This window comes from Choloepus didactylus, chromosome 1, assembly GCF_015220235.1.
Source record: "Choloepus didactylus isolate mChoDid1 chromosome 1, mChoDid1.pri, whole genome shotgun sequence".
Taxonomy (NCBI): domain Eukaryota; kingdom Metazoa; phylum Chordata; class Mammalia; order Pilosa; family Megalonychidae; genus Choloepus; species Choloepus didactylus.
The window spans coordinates 202,751,468-202,776,789 of NC_051307.1; the positions used below are offsets into that span (position 1 = coordinate 202,751,468).

General features: G+C 47.2%; 1 protein-coding gene across 2 annotated transcripts in view; it reads right to left on the reverse strand.

The window, feature by feature from the left end:
• Positions 1 to 385: 385 nt before the first annotated feature.
• Positions 386 to 25,322, reverse strand: part of LOC119545438 (TRAF interacting protein) — a 37,161-nt gene continuing 12,224 nt past the window's right edge. For both annotated transcript variants that reach the window (XM_037850944.1, XM_037850935.1), the window contains 14 exons: positions 20,207 to 20,264; positions 19,593 to 19,676; positions 17,592 to 17,631; positions 16,889 to 17,016; positions 15,555 to 15,649; positions 14,975 to 15,088; positions 14,138 to 14,225; positions 13,428 to 13,517; positions 12,915 to 13,003; positions 3,463 to 3,612; positions 1,762 to 1,810; positions 1,345 to 1,494; positions 1,182 to 1,232; positions 386 to 965 (listed from right to left, as the gene is read on the reverse strand). In XM_037850944.1, coding sequence (XP_037706872.1) covers positions 846 to 965; positions 1,182 to 1,232; positions 1,345 to 1,494; positions 1,762 to 1,810; positions 3,463 to 3,612; positions 12,915 to 13,003; positions 13,428 to 13,517; positions 14,138 to 14,225; positions 14,975 to 15,088; positions 15,555 to 15,649; positions 16,889 to 17,016; positions 17,592 to 17,631; positions 19,593 to 19,676; positions 20,207 to 20,264 — 1,306 coding nt within the window. In that variant the 3' untranslated portion in view covers positions 386 to 845. The remainder of the gene's footprint in view (positions 966 to 1,181; positions 1,233 to 1,344; positions 1,495 to 1,761; positions 1,811 to 3,462; positions 3,613 to 12,914; positions 13,004 to 13,427; positions 13,518 to 14,137; positions 14,226 to 14,974; positions 15,089 to 15,554; positions 15,650 to 16,888; positions 17,017 to 17,591; positions 17,632 to 19,592; positions 19,677 to 20,206; positions 20,265 to 25,322) is intronic.

Genomic DNA, 25,322 nt, shown 5'->3' on the forward strand with positions numbered 1-25,322 from the left:
AGGTAGGGAAGGGAGGGCAGTTGCAGTAGAGAGGGGTAGAGTAGGCAACAGTGTTGTTGCTGTATGAATTCCCCATGTGGACAGACCTCAGTTTAACCAATTAATCTCCTGCTGACAGCCATTGGGCTGTGCCCAGGTTAGAGACTGGGAACAAAGCTGCAGTGATCTCAGTCTTGCTAGAGTCTCCCTGTGCCCCATGAGAGGGCACCTGCCTAAGCTTGGAACTGCTGAATCCAATTCTTGGTAAAGGTCCTGCTTTAGACAGTCATGGCAAAGTTTTACAAAGTGTTGGTGCAAATTTACACTCCCAGAGCAAGGAGGAAGAGATTCTACCTTTTTATTTTACATAGAAACTTTTCCCCACCCCACCCCACCCCCCATCCTCTATCCCACTACCCTGCCTGGCCCAGACCATGTCCAGCAGCAACTCAAAGGTAGGCAGGGGCTCTGGCCCAGGGCTGCCTGAGAAGCCTCAAGCACTTTGGTCCATACAGACAGTTAAAGAGCAACCCTGGTCTCAGGACATAAGTGGCCCAGCTGCATCTGATCATGGCTATGAACAGGAGCCTGAAACAAGGAACAGGCCCTGCTGGCCAGAAGAGTGAGCTAGTCACCTCAGCACCCACCAGCCCAGTGTGGCAGAGGTTGGGCAGCTTCTGGGCCATTCTATCACCCCCACCTGTGGGTCTGCCCCTGCCCTCAAGGCTAGCCTTGCAATGGGGGTTGCCCCCCAGCCATCCCGTCTTGCCAGTCCTTGATCTGCAAGTCAGAGCCATGTACTGGGCCTCTGATCAGACACGCTGTTCTTGCCCTAACTCCAGGAGGCCAGAGCCAGGGCCCCTGGGCTACCTCAGGAAGATGTCCAGTTTGGCCTGGGAGGAAGGGGGAACTGTCCTCACCCCCATTCTCTGCTTAGCCTTCGCCTTTGGTTTAACGAGCAGTGGGCGGATCACAGCCAAATCAGTCTGGAGGAGATGTTAAGGTAGAGACCTGGAGAGAGGGCTAGAATGAAGGGCAGGAAAGGCAGGAAAGGGGGTGGGCAGCCCTGCTACACTGAACAAGGCCCAGCTCTGCACATCTGAGGCTGCAGATACTGGCAGGCTGGAGCTAGAGTTCACTGAGGGACGGTATGGGCTCCGCAACTCAGCTCAGTCCCACCCAGCATCATAGAACAAGGATACAGGTTGAATGAACTTTGTTCGGCCTCCAAGCCCATCAAAGCCTGTCCTTACCTAGGGCAGAAGGAAGAGGTGAGTAGGCCAAGGCCAATGGGTTAGAGGCCTGGCTAACCAGCCCCATCCACCAGAGGGCTGGCATCTGTCACTCATGGGAAACCACACTTACCGCATCTGTGTTGCAACAGGATTCTGCCCTGGTCCTCTTGGGCTGTTTCTGGCCCAGGACAGCATTCCGGATAAAGACAGGGAAGGCATCAGCCAGCTCCTCATCTGGCTCTCCCACACAGCGCTGGCCGCCCAGCGAAAGCTGAGACTCCTGGAGAGGAGACCACAGAGCCAGACTCCATGAGCCTGATGGCAGCAAAGGAGGATGGGGGATGCTGATTGGAAAGGGGTGGTGGTAGTAGAACATGATAGAAAGGAAAACAAGGAGCGTCCCAAGGGTGGCTCTGAAGTGCTTCAGTCCTTGACTAAGAGTGAGAGGGCTCTGGTAAGGCCCTGCCCTCCCAGAAGTTCCATTTCAGGCCCAGTTCTGGCAAGGACTGGATGGTGACTGCCTGAGCTGTTTCTGGAAAGCCCTTACCTGCTTGGGGTCTTTGGGCATCTTCTTGGGTATATCCTGAACAGGAGAGCTGCAGGAGTGAGACATGAAGACAAGGTGCAGGTGAGATGAGTTCAGCACACACCCCTTTGGGGAGCCACTATATGGCAGGGCTAATGTCAAGGCTGTGTGCTAAACAAGGTGCCTCTGCGACCCCCGTCTCAAGCACAGCTGAACAGCCACAGCCGGCAGGGTGGCAGAGGTTGCACCATGTCCTAGTCTTGGGGCCTCCACTTAGGGCAAAAGCAATTCCAAAGCTCTCCAGGCCCTCGTGCTCCTCACCATGTGTCAGGCCTTATATACAGCCAGGGAGCCCAACCAATTTACTACCACAGGAAGAAAAGCCAGGACAAGTCATGCCATGAGATAGGGAGAAGGGGCATAATGAAACCCTCAGTAAATTAGTTAGCCCACAAAGTGCTCTCAGAACCCAGGGCTGAGCCATATCCCTAGAGAATCTGTGCAAGCAGGGGGCAGAAGAGACTACAGCCCTAGGCCCTGGCCTCCCACTTCAAGCTCCAAAGCTGGACACTGTTCTCATCCAATTTCGGAGGACCCTAATAACAGGAAATTCTCTCCTCGTATTATCCCAGGTGGATAGAAGATGGTGGGTTAAGGCTAACCCTGTGGAGGGCCCAAGGCACGCTGACTCTAGAGCCCCTCCCTCTTGCCCCCAAAGCCTGTGGCAAGGCCACATGATGACCTGCTGCAAGTCTGGCTCTGGGGAGGCTGTGATGAGTTAGGGACATCCTTGGCTCTCTTACTCTCCTGTGGGCCCTGAAGATGGCTGAAGCTTCTCTAAATGGCCTGGCAGCGTGCAGGCCCCAGGTGCCCACCTTTAACCTTTATAGCTATAGAGGTGACATGAGGAAACCAGAGTATAGAAAACACACTTATAGGCTCCCTGACTGCAGTGCACGTGCCCATATTTGTTTCTCATTGCTGCCAGGTCTGGCCCTGCATAGCATGGCTCCTATGTCCCTGAGGTTGGGGAAGGAGGGTACCAAACTGTCTCACCCTCTTGCCTTCTTCCTGGGCCTCTTTTACTTCCACTGCCTAAAGTCCCAGTTTCTTTCTCTTATGTCCAAAGACTGTCCAAAGGTTAACAGCAAGCCTGCTTGAGTCTCTGACCTCCCTCAACTGGGCAGTGTAAAGCTACGTGTATGTACAGGTGTATTTCTTGGCTCTCTGGGACTACATTTGGCGTGCCTGGCCAAGAAGACAACCTCCCTGTTCCCAGTCTTTCTGCATCCCCAGTTCAGGTCCCACACACCCCATTGGAGCTCCACACAGCTCTTCATGACTGCCCCTATGGGCTACCCATTTGGGTTTAAAATGTTCCTGCCTCAAGCATGAGCCTCAAACAAAGAGGAAGCTCACTGTGGAGGGCAGGCATCCAAGATGCTGGGTATACCTTCCCAATCCTGCCAGTCTAGACCTGCCCCACAGTGACCCCTGTGCTCCCTCTACAGTCAACTTGGCATCCAAAAACCCTCACCTTGAAGAGTGATGATGGGGATTAATGAGACAAGCAATAGAAGGGCTTTGCAGAGAGTGAGTGCTCAAGAGAGGGAAGAAGGGGTAGATGAGAATCAAAGCCATGGCCAAACTCTGGTAGGCATGCAGAGGTATCATAGCCATCTCTCCTCCAGACCATGGAAAGGGTCAGGGACTGCCACTCACTGTGCCTTTCCCAGGCAGAGCTTCTTGTTGGGACCAGAGCCGGAGGGCCGGGCCGGGGGGGTGTCCACATCGAAGGTAGCATTGAGGTCAATGTCATCACCGAAGGCTGGCCGGCAGAGCTTTAGGTTCAGCATCTCTACAGGGGCTGGACTGTGGACAGAGAGACTGCCTGGTCACTTGAGACCACGGTGGCTGCCCAGAAGGATGACAGCCCCTCCAACGGCAGGGACAGTTCAGCTCCAGGGACCTAGAGCCCCCTCCTGGCATATGATCACCCCCAAGGATGTCCTAATCTCTACAGAATTAACCACTTGGCTCAGTCCTCAGTCATGGAACCAGTGAAAATATGGAAGACACGGGATGAAGCAAGCAAAAAGCCAGGCAAAACAAAAGACTACTGCCCTTTGACTAAGCAGCCTCATTCCTCAGAATGCAGCCTGAGGAGCTAGACAGAGATGTAGCCCACCCCAGTACAGGTCCCACCCACCCCACTGGAGCTCCACACAGCTCTTCATGACTGCTCTCTTCATGACTGCAGCCAATGGATTTTTTCCAGCCCATCCAGGACTGGCAGGACTCCCCAGCTACTGTAGTTGGAGAACCTTGGGGGCTTACAGGGGTAGCCCCAACGAAACCCTGTCTCCTTTCCCTCAGGAGCCCTTCAGGGACTGTGCCACACCCCCAATCCCACTGGCCAGGGCAAAGACATGAGCTGTGGGGTATCAGTCTCTGGAGGGTGGCCAGGAACTTACTGGGGTGTGCAGATCTGAGGAAAGAGAGCTACCTGCACTGATTTGGATGAGTAAGCACCTGTGAAGCTTGAATTATCTCCTTCTCCCTGATCAGGCCATTGGAAGCTCTACCCTCCTCCATGCCTGCGAGTAGAAACAAAGGCTGTACAAAACCTACCTTTGATGGTTTGGAGCTGTATGTACCCTAGAAAAACATGTTCATAAACTTAATCCATTCCTGTGGGTGTGAACCCATTGTAAGTAGGATATTTGATGAGGTTACTTCAAAGTTAAATTGTGGCCCAGGATGGGTCTTAATCCTATTACTGGAGTCCTTTATAAGCAGACTAAACTCAGACAGAGTAGAGAAATCCATAGGAAGCAAGAAGTTCAAATTTCAGAATCTGGAAGAAGATGGAGAGGCCAGGAGAGGCTGCCACGTGCTTTGCCATGTGACTGAGGAGCCAAGGACCAGGGATCGCTGGCAGCCAGCCCCAGAATGCCAGTTTTCAGGAAGAAAGAATCATCTTGATGATGCTTTGATTTTGACTTTCTCTTAGTCTCAAAACCATGAGCTAATAAATTCCAATTATTTAAGCCAACCTACTGCATGGTATTTGCTTGAGCAGTCAAGGAAACTAAAACACCACTTCAAACCAACTCCGTATTGGTTGCTTTGCTTCCCTCTTGAGGAACAATAGCAAAAAGCCAAGATCACTCATACTAACCTTTTACAACATCCATCATTCTACCACCATTTCCCAAACCCAGCAAGTGCAAGCCACAGATAAGGAGAGGCATGCTCAAGAGGTAGGCAGGGTCTGAGACCCACCTGGTCTAGTTGGGCAAAGTCATCTTGTCCTCCAGGTGGCTCACAGCGGGACTTCCTGCTACCATCCCCTCGGGCTTTACCCAGTGGTGCCCAAGGTATGTTCTCAACTGTGGCTCAAGTCACTTGCACCATCTGTCCATCCACAATACTAAACTTAAGACTCAGAAGGTTCTCACAGTGCCTTCTCTACTACCCCACCCAACACACATCTAGCTAATAAGAACAACATTCTTGTTCCCACAGAACCCTTAGTGCCCTGCATATTCTTTTGTGAGCTTCAACCCTATTCCCTTTCTCTCCAGCAGTTTACTTTCTTTCCTTCCAAAAGTATGTCTGTCATACAGGGAGGAATAGCCCATGACCCAATAGCCTCTGCCTCACTGTCTGAGAGCCTGGCTTTAGGCTCTCCTGGGTAACATCATCACCCCTGGAACACCCACCCACAGCCAACTCACAGGGCTTTGTGCAGAAACTTCTGTGGGTAGGGCAAGGCACTCATAGTTCCCCTTTCCAAAGCAGAGCCCAGGCCTGGGATAGACATATCACCCATGTTGCATGAGATCAGTCAATGTCTCACCCATGAACTCATAGCTCCTCCCAGCAGCCCTGTCCCCTAAGCAAAGACCTCCCCATGCCCTCCAGCCTAGAAGTCAGGGGTCCTTGGGGCCACGAGACACACCTTCCCAGCACCCCCTCCACGGTCTGGGGCTGTGACTACCCCTGCTCCTGAGACCTCCCTAAAATGACAGGAGTAAAGAACAATCCTACTTAGAATCATTAAGAGGAAAAATAGACAAAAAGATCAATATTGTATGATTTCACTTATATGAAACTTCTAGAAGAACAAAACTTTATAGAGATAGATGGTGGTTTATGCGTTACCAGGGGCAGGGGCAGGGTGGGGCAGAAAGAGGGAATTATAGCTTAATGGGTGAGTAGTTTATGTTTGAGGTGATGAAAAGGAGGGGTAATAGATACTAGTGATGGTGACACAATATTGTGACTATAATACTACTGAATTGCAACTTGAATGCTGTTAAAATGGGAAATTTTGTGCTCTGTATCAGTTACTGTGACAAAAAGTTTAAAAAAAAAAAGAAAAAATAGATAAAATGGACTTCATCAAAATTAAAAACTTTTATGCATCAAGGGACATTTTTAAGAAAGTGAAAAGGCAACCTATAGAAAAGGAAAAAACATTTGAAACCACACATCTGATAAGGGTTTAACATCAGAATCCCTATAACTCAATAACAAAAAGACAAACAAGCAAATGAAAAAATGGGCAAAGAATTTGAATAGACCTTTCTTCAAAGAAGAAACATGAATGGCCAATAAGCACATAAAAAGATGCTCAGCATCAATAGCCATTAGGGAAATGCAACTCAAAACTTCACAACTTCACACCCAATAACAAGTGTTGGTGAGGATGTGAAGAAATAGGAATCTTTGTGTAGTGTTGGTGGGAATGTAAAATGGTACAGCCACTGTGGAAAATATTTGGCAGTTCCTCAGAAAGTTAAGAATAGAATTACCATATGATCCGGCAATCCCACTTCTAGGTATAAACCCAAAGAACTGAAAGCAGGGACTTGACCAGTTAATTGCACATTGATATTCATAGCAGTACCATTCACAATAGCTAAAAGATGGAAGTAACCCAAGTGCCTACCAGTGGATGAATGGATAACAAAATGCGGTATACGTGTATAATGGAATATTATTCGGCCACAGAAAGGAATGAAGTTCTGACACGGGACAACATGGATGGACCTCATGCCAAGTGAAATAAGCTAGACACAAAAGGGCAAATGTTATATGACCTTACTTATATGAAAAAAATAGAATATGAAAATTCATAGTCAGAAATTAGAATATGGGTTACCAGGGGCAGGTGAGGGGGTAGGAGATTAAGAGTTAATGCTTAATTGGTACTGACTTTCTGTTTAGGGTAATGGAAAAGTTTTGGTAAGGATGGTGTTAATGGTAGCATAATATTGTGAATGTAATTAACATCACTGAACATGTTATACTTGAAAGTGGTTAAAATGGGAAATTTTATGTTGTATATATGCTACAACAATAAAAACAACAATCAAAAAAAAACCTATAGAACTGTACGACACAAAATTGAACCCTAACATAAATTATGGACTTCAGTTAATAATACAACTATAATAATATTGGTTTATCAGTTGCAACAAATGTACCACACTAATATAAACTGTTAACAGGGAAAACTGTGGGGGGAGGGGATAGGGGAACTTTGACTTTCTTCATGATTTTCTGTAAACTTACAACTGCTCCTAAAAAATTAAATTAAAAAAAGAAGAATCCTACTGCAGCAAAAGGAATGGGCAACCGCCATCAGCACCCAGAGACTTCCACAAAATTCTGGGAAAGTGTGGCCAGGGAATGAGGGACTGACTTGAAAGCCAGAACCCACAAGGAGGGGGCTATAAACTCAAGGGAGGAGAACTTACAGACTCACAGAAGGAGGTCCTGAATACTAGGTGATGGAAGGTGTGCGCTTAGCTCCACTCCCTTCCTATACCTTCACTAGAGGAGAGACCCCAGACCAAGAAATGGGGAAACCTTTCCCAAAGACACCAAGCATACTATCTACAGTGACCTGGGGCAGCCAGTGTTGGACATGATGTCAAAGCCCTCTACACCTGGATTCAGGTAAAACCCAGCATGGTACCAATTTGCTGCACACTCTCTTCAAACCCTACCCATATAGGTTGGGCTCCCAGGTAGACTTCCAGTGACGTCCCTCTTGGAGGACCACAGGCAGTACAAATACTATACGAGTACTGACCTTGGGAGGAAAAGAAATGTGAGACCATAGAAAAAGAATAGCACGTTTTGCAAAGAGTATACTCAGGGATTCAGAGTGCAAAGAAGAACTCTTGTGAATTAAAAATATGATTGCTGAAATTAAAAAAACTATAAAAATTAGGAAATGCTAACTAAAAATTAAGACAATCTCCCAGAACATGGAACACAAAGATAAAAACACAAAGGACCAACCCAGGAGGTCCCAGTGAGAAAACAGAAAAATTGGTACACAGTAGGTTCTCAAAGGAATAACATAAGAAAGTTACCAGAATTAAAGGGAGACTTGGGTGTTCACACTGAAAGGACCCAGAAGGAAGAATGGAAAAGATCGCCATCTAGACATGCCGCAGTAAACTGCAGAAGCCCAAGGATAAGGAAGCTTCCTAAACCTGTCCAGAGATTGAAAACAGGTTTACCTACAAAAGGGTCAAGAATCAGACTGGCATCAGTTTCTCAGAGGCAATACTGGTGGCTAAACAACTGGAAAGCAAGGACTTCAGGGTTATGAGGAAGATTAACTTTCCTCCTGGAATTCAAACTGGCAATCTAGGCTAAGAGCAGCAGAAAGGTATTTCAACATGCAGCCAAGCTCCTTCTCTTAGGAATTATTTTAAGATGAACTTCAGCAAAACAAGGGAGTAAATCTCATATGAAAGAATAAGACATGGGATAAAGGAAAACAGTGGCTTCAACCCAGGAGAGAGTTGGGGAAGTCCAGGATGACTGCTTTGCCAGCCACCTCTCCTTTGCACCCTCAGGGGCTCCCTACGGTGCTTTCAGTCAGCCTGGAAAATCAGAACTACCCTGAATGTCAGGGGTTGCCTGAGAAAACATGGTTTGTGTGTTCCATGGTAACGGAGTAGCAGGAGGAATAACAAGGATTGCTGTGTACTAACCTGGATGTATCACATTCCAGAGTCATATTTTTAGTTACAAAATGACACCAAAATATAAAGAAACACCTAAAATCAAACCCTCATCTCACCTTACACTGCTGAGGTCTTCCTCTGGAGAGAGCTAAGGTCTAGGAGGGCACAATACCCCCACATCGACTGGGGTGCAGGTTATCATTGACGGGTGATGGAATGAAAATCGGAGGCACATGAGTTTCCAGTCCTACCACAGGCATCTTCCTCAAGTGTTCCAAATGGCTTCTATTGTCTTCAGGATACAATCCATGCTCCAAGGATGGCCTGCAAAGCCCTGCTGCTTTTTGACCAGCCTGTCCCTGACCCCTCTCCTCCAAGCATACCTAACTCAGTCTCACCTCAGATTCATCATCCTCTCTGCCTGGACTGTTCTTTCAGATATTGGCGAAGCTCATTTCCTCACTTCTTTCAGATCTAGCTCAAATGCCACCAGAAGAAACAGAATTAAAAGTGGTTTCCCTGAAGTAGAAAAGGTATGGAACAAAGGAGAGCTGCTTTTCCTTATAAGACCCCTTCAGTAGCATATGATATTTTTAAAACTACATACATGTACTATTTTGAAAGGAGAGTAGGAATTACACAATCTTTAAAAATAATTCTTTGAAATGCTTTGCCCTCTAGATTTTCACATCTTGAGGCAATACCTTTATCATCAGGCTGGACTTTGTTTGGGACACTAATTTGCTGAAGGAATTTTGACAAGAATCTGCATAACTGCTATCGATAGCTCCATAGCTTACCCTTCTTAAGGTCTTCACTGAAGGCCTGTTATGTGCCAGAGCCAGGTCAAGAGAGGGGCAATCCTCCCCACTACGTGGGACCTGACTCCCAGGGGTGTAAATCTCCCTGGCAACGCGGGATATGTCTCCTTGGGATGAATCTGGACCCAACATTGTGGGATTGAGAACATCTTCTTGACCAAAAGGGGGATACGAAATGAAATGAAACAAAGTTTCAGTGGCTGAGAGATTCCAAATGGAGTCAAGAGGTCACTCTGGTGGGCATTCTTATGCACTATATAGGTTTTAATGCATTGGAATAGCTAGAAGTAAATACCTGAAACTATCAAACTGCAACCAGTAGCCTTGACTCTTCTTTTTTTTTATTAAAACAATTAAGTTTTATTGATACATATTCAGACAGCCTTGACTTTTGAAGACGATTGTATAGTAATGTCGCTTACAAGGGGTGACAGTGTGATTGTGAAAGCCTTGTGGATCACACTCCCTTTATCCAGTGTATGGATGGATGAGTAGAAAAATGGGGACAAAGAACTAAATGAAAAATAGGGTGGGATGGGGGGGATGATTTGGGTGTTTTTTTTTCACTTTTATTTTTTATTCTTACTTTCACTTTTTCTGGTACAAGGAAAATGTTCAAAAAAATTGGGATGATGAATGCACAACTATATGATGGTACTGTGAATGATTGTACACTTTGGATGATTGTATGGTATGCGAATATATCTCAATAAAATTGAATTAAAAAAAAAAAGAAAGGGGTAATACCTCTGACAGGGCTCCCTCTGATGGTGTTTATTCCTGAAGGTTGTCCCAGTGCTTAGCACACAGGCAGTTCTTACTAAATGTTGCCTGAATGAATGTGCCTGTACATTGCAATGTCAGGAAAGCTAGAGACTTCTTGCAGACTTACACAGCAACCCATCAGCTATCGCGGGGAAAGGTGGAGGCAGGGTCTTTGAGGGGACCTCTTGTTCTGAGGGTCTTGCCACCAGGGCATAAAGAAGATGGGGCAAAGCTGCCAGCAAGGATTCAGCAACTATTTTTGAAAGCTTGGGGCCTAGAAGATCCAGAATTTAAAACAGTTAAAAGACTATTTATTTTTAAATAGTTAAAAGAAGGGCCAAGGCTAAAAGTGACAGGCCTGCCACTCTAATTTTTATGCCCATAGAAGCACTGAACAAAAAAGGGAATGAAATCATCCTGTTTGCAGCTTGATGGGAAGCCCAGCCCAGCTTTATACAGGCTTGTTAGGTGTGATGTTCTGCTGGCTTGGAAGATGAGGGAGACCACATAGCCCTGTACCAGGGCAGGCTGCAGACCCCAGCATGAGGGTTACTCATAATGAAGTTGGCTTATCACCAACTTTGTGCTACACACCAGATCCCCATCATATGGTATGTGGATACTAGGCTCAAGCTTAGCCATCAAAACTGTCTCCCCAACCCCGCCCACACCTCACTGATTCTACTAGAACACAAGTTCCAAGAGGACAGGGGTTCTAGCATATAGCAGATGTTCAATAAGGACCTGTAGTAGGAACCCAGGCTTCACAGCAGCAGAATTATAAAGAAAGGAAGCAAAATCTGGTATGCAAACTTCCTGGGTGCCTAAAGGCAGCTTGGGTACTTGTGCTTCCCTCACCAGAGGCAGAAGACAAATGCATAGAATTACCCTGAGGTCTGTGGAATGGAAGCTTGCAGGCAGCAACTCTTAATAACATCTTAGGAAAACGATTTTTACTCCCCTACTGTGAGGCAGCTTGGGTTCTAAAGATTTGTGGACATCAGATGCCCTCTGAGACTGTCAGCTCCCTAAAGGTGGGCACTACATCTGCTGAGCTCCTGACAGAACTTGTTACCTGGGGCTTCCAAAGTGGTCTCTGAGAGTGGGGTGGGGCAGAAGGCCAGAAACAGAGTTTCATTTGTCAGAATCAACCACATGCTAGACTTCACAGAGGGTCATGTGCCCCATCACACTCCCACAGCCCTTTCTTTGTCCAACTCAAACCAGCACAGGCAGGCAAACAACTCTGGCTCAATAGAGAGGAACTGGAGGATGCTGAGGTAAGAAAGCAAAGAATAAAACTGAGGAATTAAAGGCACAATGGGAATGAGAGGAAACTGGCTTACATGAATTCACTCTCCAATGCAGATACTTACCAGGTACTATGGTATGGGAAAAGGACAGGGTGTGCATGTGAGGAAGTTGGTGATGAGGGACACAGATTAAGATGTAGCTCCTGGTCTAATCACAGCTGTGTGTGTACATACTGAGTGGACAGGACTACAAGATGCTAGAGTACTCTGTGGCCCATAGCACCAGCCACAGCATCTGAACAAGAAGTGCTACTTGAGCAGAGGAGGGCAAGCTTATTCCTGCTGAGGAGGCTAGGGAAGGTGTTGCAGGACAGCTGACCCTTGAGTGTGGGGAAGAGCCGAAGCAAAGGCACAGAGACAGTCAGGCAAGGAGGGTTCCCACTGTGTTTGACGGTGGGATATGGCTGAAGCCTAAGGATAAACTGTAAGCTACAAGGCTGGCTCCATGAATGCCTTGAGCACAGGGCCAAGGGGTCCCAGAGGTGTCTGAGGGTGGGGTGGGAGGCGGTGGCATCATGTCCAGAGCTGTGTTTTAGGGCAGCCTCTCTAGGGCTGGTGTGTTGGGCAGACATGAAGAGCAGGGGAACAGGCCACAAACATCGCGTGGAGGTGGTGACAAAGAAAAGGGCCAGGAGGCACCACAGAGGTTGGATGGGCAGGCTCTAGAAGCTGATTGGATGTGAGGATGAGGGAACATATTGATTTTCCAGGACATTGAAAAGTGACTCAAATAAAAGACAGGGTCACTGAGAGGAGTTGTGTGTTTTCTGTCTGGGCCGTCAGCTGGGGTCCTCTTGCAGGCAGGAGGTAGCCCTGAGGACGTTCTCAGCCTGTCTGCTTCTGGGAAACACTCAGCAGGAGGAATGAGTGCCCACTCCTGTGAGGGCCGCCAATCCCTCCAACTCTTGGCTCCCTCTGCTGGCAGTTTTAAAGCACATATTCCTGGAGTCCAAGGGGAATTATTTTAGAGTACAGTTTATCTCAGAATTAGGGGAAGGCAACAATGATGCATTTGGTGAGCCATTCCATAAACATGATGCCCTGAGACAACTAGTGTTCCTGCCCTGCTCTCAGCCCATCTCTAGCTCCTCTTTGGCCTAACTTGGCTCTCTTCATGAGAGCCCAGCATTTATAATCAAAGCCACTTTCCAGCTAAGTCTTGTCTTGTTCCTGGGGCAGGAGGTCCACAGCCTTCAGGCCTAGAGGGGCCACCCACCCCATCAAAGCCAGGAAGCTCTTTCAGCTTGTGGCCTTTGCCAAACCCTGGAGGCTCAACCAACCTCTCTAAGACCAGGCGGTTGACAGTTTCACTGGTCACTGGTGGCAAGTTCAGGGTTTCTTGCAGCATTGTTAGCTTCTTTTTCAGGCTCTTGGGGAAGGAAAGAAGAATGTGAGAAAAGGCTGCTAGTGAGGGTACCGAGTCCAGAGAGAATACAGAGGACAGGAGCAGATGCACTGAAAACAGAGCAAGGTCTGAAACTCCAGCATCAGGCTCAAGAGGCCAGAACGCTTCCCTGGTGGAGACCCTCCACAGGTAAGTAAGGATCCCAGGGATGTAGGTACAAGGAAGACTATGAGGGAATACCCACGGGACTGTTTGCCCTCTGCTGAGGAAGCCCAGGCTCCAACCGTGCCAAGGTGCTCATCCTTACCCACCCTTCCCCAGGAGGATGCAGGGAGCCCAGAACCATCACCAATGACTGGTACAAGGCATCTGGGCAGATAGTCCCGCCCTGCTCTCAGAAGGCTCACAAACCACCACTCATTTCCATCAGACCAGGGATGTCCCTCACCATGATTTCCTTGTCAGCATTCTGTAAGTCCTTCTGGGCTGACCTCAGCTCCAACTTGGCCTGATCCAGTTCAGAACAAACTGTCTGCAACTACAAGAAAGTGTAGGGAGTAAAGGATGTGCCAAAAGGTGGTCATGTGCCCTGCCCACACCTGCCATGACCCAGTGCATGTCCAGGGTAGCCCACAAGAGATTTTCTAGGGAGCAAGGAAAGAGACATTAGCAATCTGGGGCCGCCTCAGTCTGGCAAAGTACCTCTGGAGCTGTCCAGGAACAGCGGTTGCTTCTTTCACCCTGTGGTCCATGGACACACCATGCCCAGAAGTGAGGCCAGCTATGCTGACCAATCAGGTTCTGGGAACATTACTACTCCCAGCCTGGTATAAAAACAGGCCTCTAAAGTTATAATACTTGAACCCATGCGCTCCAGCCATGCCCAGAAGCCAGGAAGAACAGAGGGGAGTATGAGTGAGCACATGTTGGGGGGAATAACTCCATGATTTGCTACCCCAAGTGGACAAGCCATAAAACCAGTCAATGCCCAGTAAGGACGAATAATCAGTCCCTATGGGTCACCCAAGACCCCTAAAGGAGTGGGCTGCACCATCAGGTTTCATGATCTCACTCAGGAAACCTAAGTAAGTGTGAAAAAGGAGAGCCACCTCCGAGGAATAGGTTTCTCCCCTCACTCTTTCCCCCCCATTAAGTTACCTTGTTTCTGGAAGAAAACAAGTCCTTCCTCAATTTGTCAGCCAGCTCCCCCGAGGCCTTCCGTGCCTCTTTTAGGTTCTCGTACTCCCTGCAAAGTGGCCATGTGAAGAGATCAGGATGTCAAAATGGAACAGCCTGCTGTCTTACTAGTCAGTCTGAGCCACGCAACAACCCACGCAACAACCCACACAAAGCGTGGCCTGACCCGAGCCTACTCACACCTACTCTGACACCTGAGCCAAATAGGAGCCAGGTGTTACCATGGAGACACTGGTGACTTGAGAGTGTGTGCAGGAAGCCCTGGCCTCACTAGGACCCCCCTCTTCCAACCCCCACAGGAAGCATCTGGGACCCTTTGTGCCTGTCAGCTAAGTGGTCCCCTCCCCACCAAACTCACATCAATCACAGTCCTAGCAGAGGCCATATTAGTACTGAAACCTGGGACTAGGGGTAGAGAATCTGAGCAAAATTTCTTATCTAAGCCAGGCAGAGTCAGTAACAATGCTGACGGGAAACAGGCTTGAGATTGCTATGGGCCTTATAGTTGGGAGAGCTGTGCCTACCCACTCAGAAATAACACTTAAAATATCCATTCAACTCTCCCAACAACCCTATGAAGCAGGTCTATTACCACCTTCATTCAGGAAGCTGATGGTCACAGAGGCTAAGACACTGGCCCTGGGTCACACAGCTGGTCAGAGGTGGAGTCAGGGTTCAAACTGAGGCAGCAAGGCTCCAAAACTTGCCCCTTAATGCCAATTTCTCACTTTACAAAAGATGGGTGGCAGGTAGAGAGGCATGGCTCATGGGCTTGGGGAGAGGGGCAATAGTACACACTTCTTGAGGGACACGCAGTACACCGCCAGCTGCTCCACCGCTGACTGTCCCACACCCATGTCTCGGATCATCTCTTCAACCTCAGGCCGCTGGCTCTGGAGTAGGAGCTCAATCCTAAAAAACACCCAGCCCACGGCATTTGAAATCTGGGGGCTGATGAGTAGGTAACCAGTACAGTTCTGCCTCCCTTTGCTGCCGTTGCTATGGTGACAGCCTGGGCTGCTAGGATGCTTCAGTAGGCAGGTCTGCCTAAGGAAAAACCTCACAGCAGAGCTGAGCACAGCTCTAGGGATGCTACTGGGGAAGGTGGGGTGTTGGCAGAAGGGCCCCAAAATCAGGAATCCAGAGGGAAAGAACTGACAGGTCACCTGGCCACAGGCAGCAGGAGTATGGCAAGGGCTCCCATGGGAAGTGGAGGAGCCCATATAGGCTAAGCCAGGATACCTGTGTCCATACCCACAAACTCTGGAGATTTCAGCCAGAGGTGGCTCAACCCCATTCCCTAGATCAGTCCTGAGAACTGGGCCACCTGGGGTACGTGGGTGCAAGAGCACACGACAGGCCCCAGTTCCATGCTCACCGCTCCATGGTCTTCATCTTGCTTCGGAGTCGGCGAGCCTCTTCACGTGCTTGTTTGGTTTCATCCTGCTGCTGCTCCAGGTACTTCATCTGCTTCTGAAGAGTAAATATTCCCATACCTGTTGCTTGGAGGGTCCCAGAGGCCATGGCTAAGCTCTCTGGGAAAACTCCACCCTAGAGCCCTTTGTCTCACATCGTTTGAAAACAATGATAACCTTATGCCTTAGCCCCTAAGAGAGAAGGCTCCTGGGCCCCTCTCTGGCTTGTGCTTACTCTGCTAAGAGGCATTGGGTCAGCTGCTTCCTCAACTTCCTGCCTGCTTCCTCCAGAGATATGCCTCACATCAGACACAACTCACTGCCAGCATCTAAGGGCCCACTGTGGGCTGCTGAGGTCCCATGGCACATTTTGTGCAGGTAGCTAGAGAAGCCTGGAGCACAAACGCAGGTCTTACCATCCACCATCCAGACCCATAGACAATTGCCAGGATAGGAGGGCTGAGCCAGAGGCAGCTGGCCAGGCTACCCTCAGCACAAGATCCCTCCCTCTCTGACCTGGGAACACCATCAGAGACTCCTGCTCTGCAGCCGGGTGCTGCTTCACTCCCTCCCTCCCACTGGCCAGACCACATGATCTAGCCTAGTCCCCAAGCAGGAACAGAGACAATGAACATCCTGGGGGCCTTGTCTGTTCACAAGGACAGCGCCCTTTTCCTTTCAAATGGCATCCAGCAAGCAAGGGCTGCTACTGCCTGCGAGGCCAGAATATCAATCGCGTATTCAGATCAATTGCCTCATGCCTCTTGGAGAGCAAGAGGCTCACCAACCCAGACTGATACAAAATTCATCTGGGTCTGGGGCCGCTTGCTCTGCAGGCTTTGATCTGTCAGGTCAGCTCAGAACAGCTGACTTCAAAGGCCCCTGCTGCTTCTGGGATGCTGTTTGATCTGGCTCCAAAGAGCGGCCCAGCCAAGGACTGGAGTGCTAATGGAAGGCTCTTGAGGCTGGTCTTGTCAGAGGAGTATGAACCACTTTTAGAAATGTAGCCCAACCTCACCAAGGTCTTGGATGAGCATTCCCTCTGTGAAGCACTGGGAAGGCCTCATCTCTCCAAACTACCTAGTACAAAATCCACAAGAAGGGCAAACGCAGTCATTTTCTAATGGGCTGGTTGGGCATAGAATGGGAGGGTCTGGGGAAGAAGGGATCTGCCTCCATTTTACAACTACACAAACCAAGGTATTGATTCAGGCAGAGCCAAACTAAACCAAGTGGCAAGCCCAGGACAGGGGCTACCTGCCTGCCAACTCTGTGCCTGTGGGACCTAAGGACTCACCTTTAGGGTGGAGCAAAGCATCTCGGCCTTGTCTAAAGCCTTCTGCAGAGATTCCACAGTGGCGTTACGTTCTTCCAGTGTGTCCCGGAGAGTGTCGATGATGGCCTGGCTGTCCCGTTTTTCCTTCTCTGGAATGAGGAGATGGGGAGCAGGAAGCTCACTCATCTATCAGCATGAGAACCTGGGCTCCAACAACCTAACCCTGAGCCAGGGGAGGGACAGGGCTCAGGCCAGAAAGTTGGGAGGCCCGGCTCCTTTCTAGCATGCAACAGATCAGGAGACAAGCCAGCACCTCTTCATGGGGAATAAGACCCTCTTTCTGCTGTTTGAAACTACTTGGAAAAAGATTTCACCGCTCCCTCCTTCCATGGGTCTAGTTATTTCATCAACCCAAAACTCAAGCAAGTGCATGCCAAACACAGCAGCTGAGCCCTCCCTTGCAGATACTCTGTCCCATCAAGTACCTCCCTCCCAGTCTGGGCTCTGGGCAAGAAGCCCAAGACAAGATGCTCACACGGTCAAGGTGGACACCTTCAGTCACTCCCTTTTTTTGCCAGTCACAAGAATTGGCAAGACTTTTGGACGTACAAAGCAAGGAGAGCCCCCAGCTGTGCCATAAAGTTGGGGGCCTTTCTCCTAGGGACCCAACCTCCAGCACACAAGTCAGGGGCTTCCCAGGGCCCCTTGTCTCTTTCTAACTCACCTTTTTGGGAAAGCTGGGCTCTGGTATTGTCCAATTCATTCTGCAAGGCAATATACACACTAAGCAGCAGGAAATCATCATAGCTGGCATCTACCTGGCCTCCCATAAGGCTCTGGGGAGCCTCGGGGGGGGACGATGAAGCCTTTAGTTTCAAGGAGGCATGGACCCTGCTGTATCTCAGGGCAAAGCTAAGCCAACAATGGAGAGATAAGCAGTGCCTTATCTCTACGTGCCTTTAAAAAAAGTAGGTAAGATGGGGAAAAATAATCCTAGGAACAAGTCCCCAAGACAAGGAGAGAGGTAGAAGATGGGGAGAAGTAAAGTTGGATCCATGTGATCAGTCTCAACAGCAGAGGCTTCCATCACTTCCTTGGTCTTTGCTGGCCCTCACCCTCTTTGGTTGTAAACTGCACTCACCAGGGACACAGAGTAGGGAAGCCCAAGAGCCTTGGGCCTTCACCCCTTCTCCTTACCCTGCAACCTGCCTGCTTTGCAGTCTATTTTGCTCTGACTTCCAGGCTGGCTCTGTGTAACACTAGCCTGCTGGCCCCAGAATCCAATAGGAGGCACCAGCTGGGGTAGGTGATGCTGGACCAAGGGCAACTTTGTGCCCTTGGACAAAACCTCATATGCTAAACCAGGCTGTCACAAGGGTCAGGTGAGCCTCTCAATGTCTGTACATATGTTCCAGAACCACCATCCACAGACCCAGTAAGAGGCTGGGACAGAACTGAACTCAGCTTCCTTTCAGGACCCCAGATCACTCAACATCCCTGTGGACAATAGAGTTGCCTACTCTATTGGGAAAGCCAAAGCTCTACAGAACCAAAATGCTTGACCAAGGGTCCATGACTATTACTCCATGGAACCGAGGACTCTGGGAGCAGGAACTTCTGGTGATCAGGCTAGTCAGTGTAGTCTGAATAGCTGGAGATGGAAGTTGGGGGTAGGGACGGGCACACAAGGGCTGCCTGAGAACAGACACCAGCCCAAGGCTGCTGCACTACCACCATAGTCTCCTGGCTCCCTCCATACCATCTTGGAAGACAGGGTGCCTTCTAAGACCTTGTTCCAAACTACTCAAGACATTGCCTCCCTGTCTCTTCCAACCTGTCTTTGAAAGCCCGAAGAGATGAAGCTCCCTTTCTTGTCTTCATCACAGGGAGGGCACCATTTAAAACTGGGAGCATGACGATGAACATCCTGGCTCTGAGCACAAAAGCTCCATGTATTTGAAGCAACAGGGCTCCAAGGACATTGCAGCACCCCTGGGCCAAGGACAAACAAACCCTGATTTAACGATGCTAAGCAAATTAATCCTCAGAGTCCAGGGTTGTGAACCCCAATCCAGCTTCCTTGAGAGGTTTCTGACAATCCACCCCCCTCATGCATAGAGAAAGCTAAATTTTAGACTTGGAGGAGAAGTGGTGGAAGAGGAGGAGGGAATTCCTGCCACATAACCCCTCTGCCCACACAATGAGTTTCCACCCTGGCTGCACCCAGGGGCTCTGCCCTCTATTCCTGGTCTGGGGAATGCCCAGGCATCTAGATTTATAACAAGTTCCCCAGGTAGTTTGGAGACATGACCAGGTTTGGGAACAGTGAGTCCACATTATCTTCCCTGGATGAGGAGTAGAAGAGTTCTCTAATCTGTTAGCAGCAAAGTGAGTTGGGCAGGATGGCTGCAGATTTTCTGTAAGGTGAGGGGACTTCAGGAGAGGGGCTCTGCCTTTGAGTTGGAATTGCCCTGAAATCCCAAAGGGAGGACTTACAGTTGAGTAGCCCCCATCTTTCCTAATAGTGTATTTCTTTGATTACCATGCCTCTCACCCTAAACCTCATCATTACTTGTCCTCTATTCTCTGTCCCTTCACCTTGAAATCGCCACCAAGTTTCCTGTCATAACATATCTCCATACTCTAGGTACCCTCCCTGGGTAGAGTGGAAAGTAAAGTCCCAAAGGGCCTGGGGGATTCAGTGAGATGAGTAAGTTCTGGGTACCTTTAAAAATTCTGCATCCAAAACACTCTCCTCCTCCTGGGCAAGGTCAAAGAAGAGCTTATTGATAATGGTTCTCCTGCCAACCTGTATGGGAGTACAAGATAGAGTATGATCACATGGCTGGGTGAAGGGCAAGCAGGACAGAGGTGTGCATGGGTCCAACTGCCTGACTAACATGCATGCCAGGCCTGTGCCCAGACCTAACCTTTCACAGTATATTGGAGTCAGAAGACCTCTGCAATCCTGCAGGCACCCTAAGCTGGGGCTGCTAGTTTGATGGTCAGTGAAGTCATGTCACTGCAAATCAATGTGGTAAATATTCACAAGAGACCAACTCTAGGCACTGGGGCCTTGAGGAAATTGGGAAAGGCAAGAAAGGAGGCCAAATCTATCTAGGTGAAGACTGGCCCAAGCAACGAGCCTATCTGCCAGCTACCCTTGGGTATATATATAAGCAGGCCTCCTGAGCCATTCAATAGCACGGCAAATGAGTCTCAACTGGCCTCAAACCACAAGAGTCCAAAAAAGGACACAGACATGGCTTATAGATCTACTCCTCTGAATACAAGGACAAGATGTATTCTGCTGAGGTGATCCCACCCCAATACCCTCACCTGGATTCGGCACTGAGGGCAGGTCCGACTTGGTGCTGTCTCAAACCACTGAATCAGGCTGGAATGAGAAGCAGGAAAAACAGACTGGTGAGCACTCGCTTGGCTGGGAACACAGAAGCCAGGAAGCTGCCCTGCTTTCAAAGAGGTCTGTCCTGCTCCTCCTTGACCCAAAGCCTGCCTGCATAGGAGGGCAGTACTGTGGATGGTGGGTGATAGCACCTCCCACAAGGCCTGACTGGTACTCAGCACTCAGACCATTTTGGCCCTTTTTTAGCTTGCTGGCTTGTCCCTCCAACTCCTGAGCTGCTGTTTGGGAAACTGACCAGGTTTTGACTAGGGGGCAACAGACTAAAGCCCAGGGTCCCTCAGAAATGGGGATTCTGATAACATGCCCACATCCCCACCCCCACTTTAAGCTGGGACCCCAAAGAGCTACACTTTCAAGTTAAGGGCAAACTAGAAGGAAAACTACATAGAAGTAAAAGCAAACCACAGCCCAGCTTTGTATCATCTATCTGAGTTGTCCAGCAAACCACAAGCCTTAAGCTTGCATTAAGGTAGTCTCCTACCAGTAGACTTCCCTACCCTAAGCAACCAGGGAGAAACAAAGTCCTCTCTGGAAGAAGGTACCATCATCCTAGGCCTCAAATTTTTCTTAAAAATATTTTTTTTTAAACTATGTACAACATATAACCAAATCTAACCAGGCACAATGGAGTACTACAAAACAATGAAAATGAATGAGTCTACAACTAAAACCAGTATCACTTACGAATCACATAATCACATAAAAATAATATTGAGGAAGAGAAGCCAGACACACAAAAAGGTATATTCTATATGACTTCATCTACATAAAGTAAAAAAAATAGTCAAAACTCATCTATGCTGCTCCAGGTTTGGAAAGTGGTTATCCTTTTATGTGTGTGTAGCAGAGCTAAGGGTGGGAGGGGAAAGGAGATTGGGTAATTGGAAGAGTGCATGAGTAGGCTTCAGGGTTGCTAAGGTACTATTTCTTGATTTGAATGCTGGTCGAATGTGCTTAGTTTGTGAAAATTCTTCAAGCCATTTCTTCATTATATGAGCACTTTTCTGTAACTATATTATACTTCAATAATTTTTTTAAAGTAATTAAGACACACAAGGGAAAAAACACTACGAGCAAAAACCAGAAGAACACACCCACAAAGACTTAAGATACTGGAATTGTCAGACAGGCTAAAGAAATAAAAATCAAGCTTGAAAATATCAGTAGAGAATTAAAACTAAATAGTGACATAGCAGATTTGAAAAAAGAATCAAAGAGAAATTCTAAAACTGAAAAATCGCCAAAATTAAGAATTCAATAGATGGGTTTAACAGTAGTTGAGACACAATTGAAGAATAAGCAAACTGAAAGATAGCTCGGAGGAAACACTGAGAATTAAAAAGATGGAAACCTCAGAGTGTAAATATCCCTGACAACGCGAGACATAACTCGCAGGGATGAGCTTGGCCCTGACGTTGTGGGATTGAGAAAGCCTTCTTGGACCAAAAGGGGGAAGAGAAATGAAACAAAACAAAGTTTCAGTGGCTGAGAGATTTCGAAGGGAGTCAAAAGTTCATTCTGGAGGTTATTCTTATACATTATATAGATATCCCTTTTTAGTTTTTAATGTATTAGAATAGCCAGAAGAAAATACCTGAAACTGTTGAACTGCACCCAGCAGGCTTTATTCCTGAAGATGATTGTATAACTATGTAGCTTACATGGTGTGACCATGTAATTGTGAAAACCTTGTGGCTCCCACTCCCTTTATCCAGTGTATGGACACATAAGTAGAAAAACGAGGACAAAAAGTAAATGAATAATACAGAGGGATGGGGGGGATGGGAGGTTTGGGGTATTCTTTTATACTTTAATTTTTATTCTTATTCTTTTTTGTGTATGGTAATGAAAACGTTAAAAAATTGTGGTGATGAATACACAGCTATATAATGGTACTGTGAACAACTGATTGTACACTGTGGATGATTGTATGGTTTTTTAATATATCTCAATAAAATTGCATTTAAGAAAAAAAAGAAAAAAAGAAATCCACATTGGATACATCATAGTGAAACTGCAGAAAACTAAAGTCAAAGAAAACTCTAAAGACAGCAAGAATGGAAGAATGGAATTACAAATGTTTAAAGGAGTAACTGACAAAGTAAAATCTGTCATTAACAACTACAACAGAAGCTAGAAATCAATGGAATGAAACTCACAATATGATGAAAGAAAATAATAGCCAACCTAGAATCGTATACCCAGCAAAAATACCTTTCAATAATGAATATAAAAACATTCTTCACAGAAACAAAAACTGAGTGTTCACTACCAGCAGACCCTCACTCACTAAAGGGAATTCTAGATGGTGGACTTCAGGCAGAAGGACAATGATCCCAGACTGAAATTTGGAGACGCAGGAGGGAATGAAGAGCAAAGTGATAGATATGTGAGTAAATCTAAATGAACACTACTGTATAAAACAATAATAATGTCTTGTGAAGTCTAAAAATACATAGAGGATCTAAGATGGCGGCATAGAGAGGAGTGGAAGCTAAGTAGTCCCCCTGGAACAACTAAAAAAAAACAGAAACAACTAGTAAATAATCCGGAATAACTGCAGGGGGACAGACGTGACCATCCACTCATCATACACTAACCTTAATTGGGAGGAATGCCTGAGATCACAGCATAAAATCTGTAAGTAAGAACTGCAGATCCAAATCGGGAGACCCCCACACACACAGCCCGAGCTACAAAGCCTCCTGGTGCCAGAGAGAAGCTTTCTCCCAGTGAGCGAATATAGCTCAGCTGAGCTCCAACTGGGGTTTTAATTGGCGAGTGGGAACTGCTCACTATGAGGTACAAATCCCCAACAAGTAGACAGAGGCTTTGGGTGGTGACTGACCTTGGAGAGCCGGAGGGTTGCCTCGGACTAGCTCTGTTCCTTTTTTGACTCAGTGGAGAAAGCCTCGGCCATTTTCAGTTCCCAGTTCTGTGAGCCAGACAGGGGTGTGGCACAGGCAGAGAGAGACCATTGAAATGCTAATGACCTCCCCCTAGGGCATCTATCTTCTCTAAGAGGAAAGGGGCGGGGCCCATCTCTACTACCTGCCTTTCATTCAGAACTTACACCAGTCAAGAATTATAGGCTAATCTTTGCATCAGGCAGAGAGAGCCCCTGCACGGCCCGGCGGCCCGGGGCTTCCCTTGAGGGAACAACGCACACTAGTGACATAGCACAGCCTTCCCTCAGCAGAGGTCCTGGAAGATCACAGCTGAGAAGGGGGGCCCGCTCGGAAAACCCAGGGATGCTACGTCAACGCCGGTGGTTTGTGGGTCAGCGACAGAGAAAATCTGGGGGCAAAACTGAAATGAAGGCTTAGACTCTTGCAACAGCCTTGAATCTCTGGGAACACCTGGGAGGTTTGAATACTAAAGCGGCCCTGCCTCCCTGACCACCCAGACACACATACCACGTTCAGGGCGGACAGCTCCAACAACAAACCCAAACTGAGTTCACCAACTGAACCCCACAAAAATCATTTCCCCACACACCACAGAGACAGAGTTGGGGAGAACTGACTTGAGGGGTATAGGTGACTCACAGACACCATCTGCTGGTTAGTTGGAGAAAGTGTACACCACCAATTTATATTTCTGAAAAATTAGATTGGTATTTTTTTTTTGTTTTTTACAACGTGAAAGAACCCTCTCAAGCAAAGCAAATGCTAAGAGGCCAAAAACAACAGAAAATCTTAATGCATATGATAAAACCAGACAATATGGAGAACCCAATCCCAAGCACCTAAATCAAAATATCAGAAGAGACACAGTACTTGGCACAATTACTCAAACAATCACAATCGAGGAACGAAAACATGGCACAGGATATAAAAGACACGAAGAAGACCACCGAACAGGATTAAAGGGACATAAAAAAGACCCTAGAAGAGCATAAAGAAGAAATTGCAAGGTTAAATAGAAAAATAGAAGATCTTATGGAAATAAAAGAAATTGTTGGCCAAACTAAAAAGACTCTGGATACTCATAATACAAGATTAGAGGAAGCTGAACAACGACTCAGTGTCCTAGAGGTCCACAGAACAAAAAATGAAAGAACAAAAGAAAGAATGGAGAAAAAAATCGAAAAGGATCTCAGGGATAAAATAAAACGTCCAAATTTAAGACTCATTGGAGTCCCAGAAGGGGAAGAGAAGGGTAAAGGTCTAGAAAGAGTATTCAAAGCAATTGTTGGGGAAAATTTCTCCAACCTTCTACACAATATAAATACACAAAGCATAAATGCCCAGCGAACTCCAAATAGAATAAATCCAAATAAACCCACTCCGAGACATATTCTGATCAGACTCTCAAATACTGAAGAGAAGGAGCAAGTTCTGAAACCAGCAAGAGAAAAGCAATTCACCACATACAAAGGAAACAACATAAGAATAAGTTGTGACTACTCAGCGGCCACCATGGAGGTGAGAAGGCAGTGGCATGACATATTTAAAATTCTGAGAGAGAAAAATTTCCAACCAAGAATACTTTATCCAGCAAAACTCTCCTTCAAATTTGAGGGAGAGCTTCAATTTTTCACAGACAAACAAATGCTGAGAGACTTTGCCAATAAAAGACCTGCCCTACTTCAGATACTAAAGGGAGCCCTACCAACAGAAAAACAAAGAAAGGAGAAAGAGATATAGAGAATTTTAACAGACATATATAGAACCTTACATCCCAAATCACCAGGACACTCATTTTTCTCTAGTGATCACGGATCTTTCTCCAGAATGGACCATATGCTGGAACATAAAACAAGCCTCAATAAATAAAAAACAAACAAACAAACAACAAAAACAATTGAACATATTCAAAGCACAATTTCTGACCACAATGGAATACAAATAGAAGTCAATAAGTTTTGAATTGTAACTCCACTATTTACTTCCTACATGATATAAAATACACAAACTCTAATGACAAATCAGTGGTTTTGAACTCAATGTAGAATATGTAATTTTTGACAAGAACTATATAAAGGTGGTGAAAAGGAGGAGTATAGGTACATAGTTTATGTGTCCT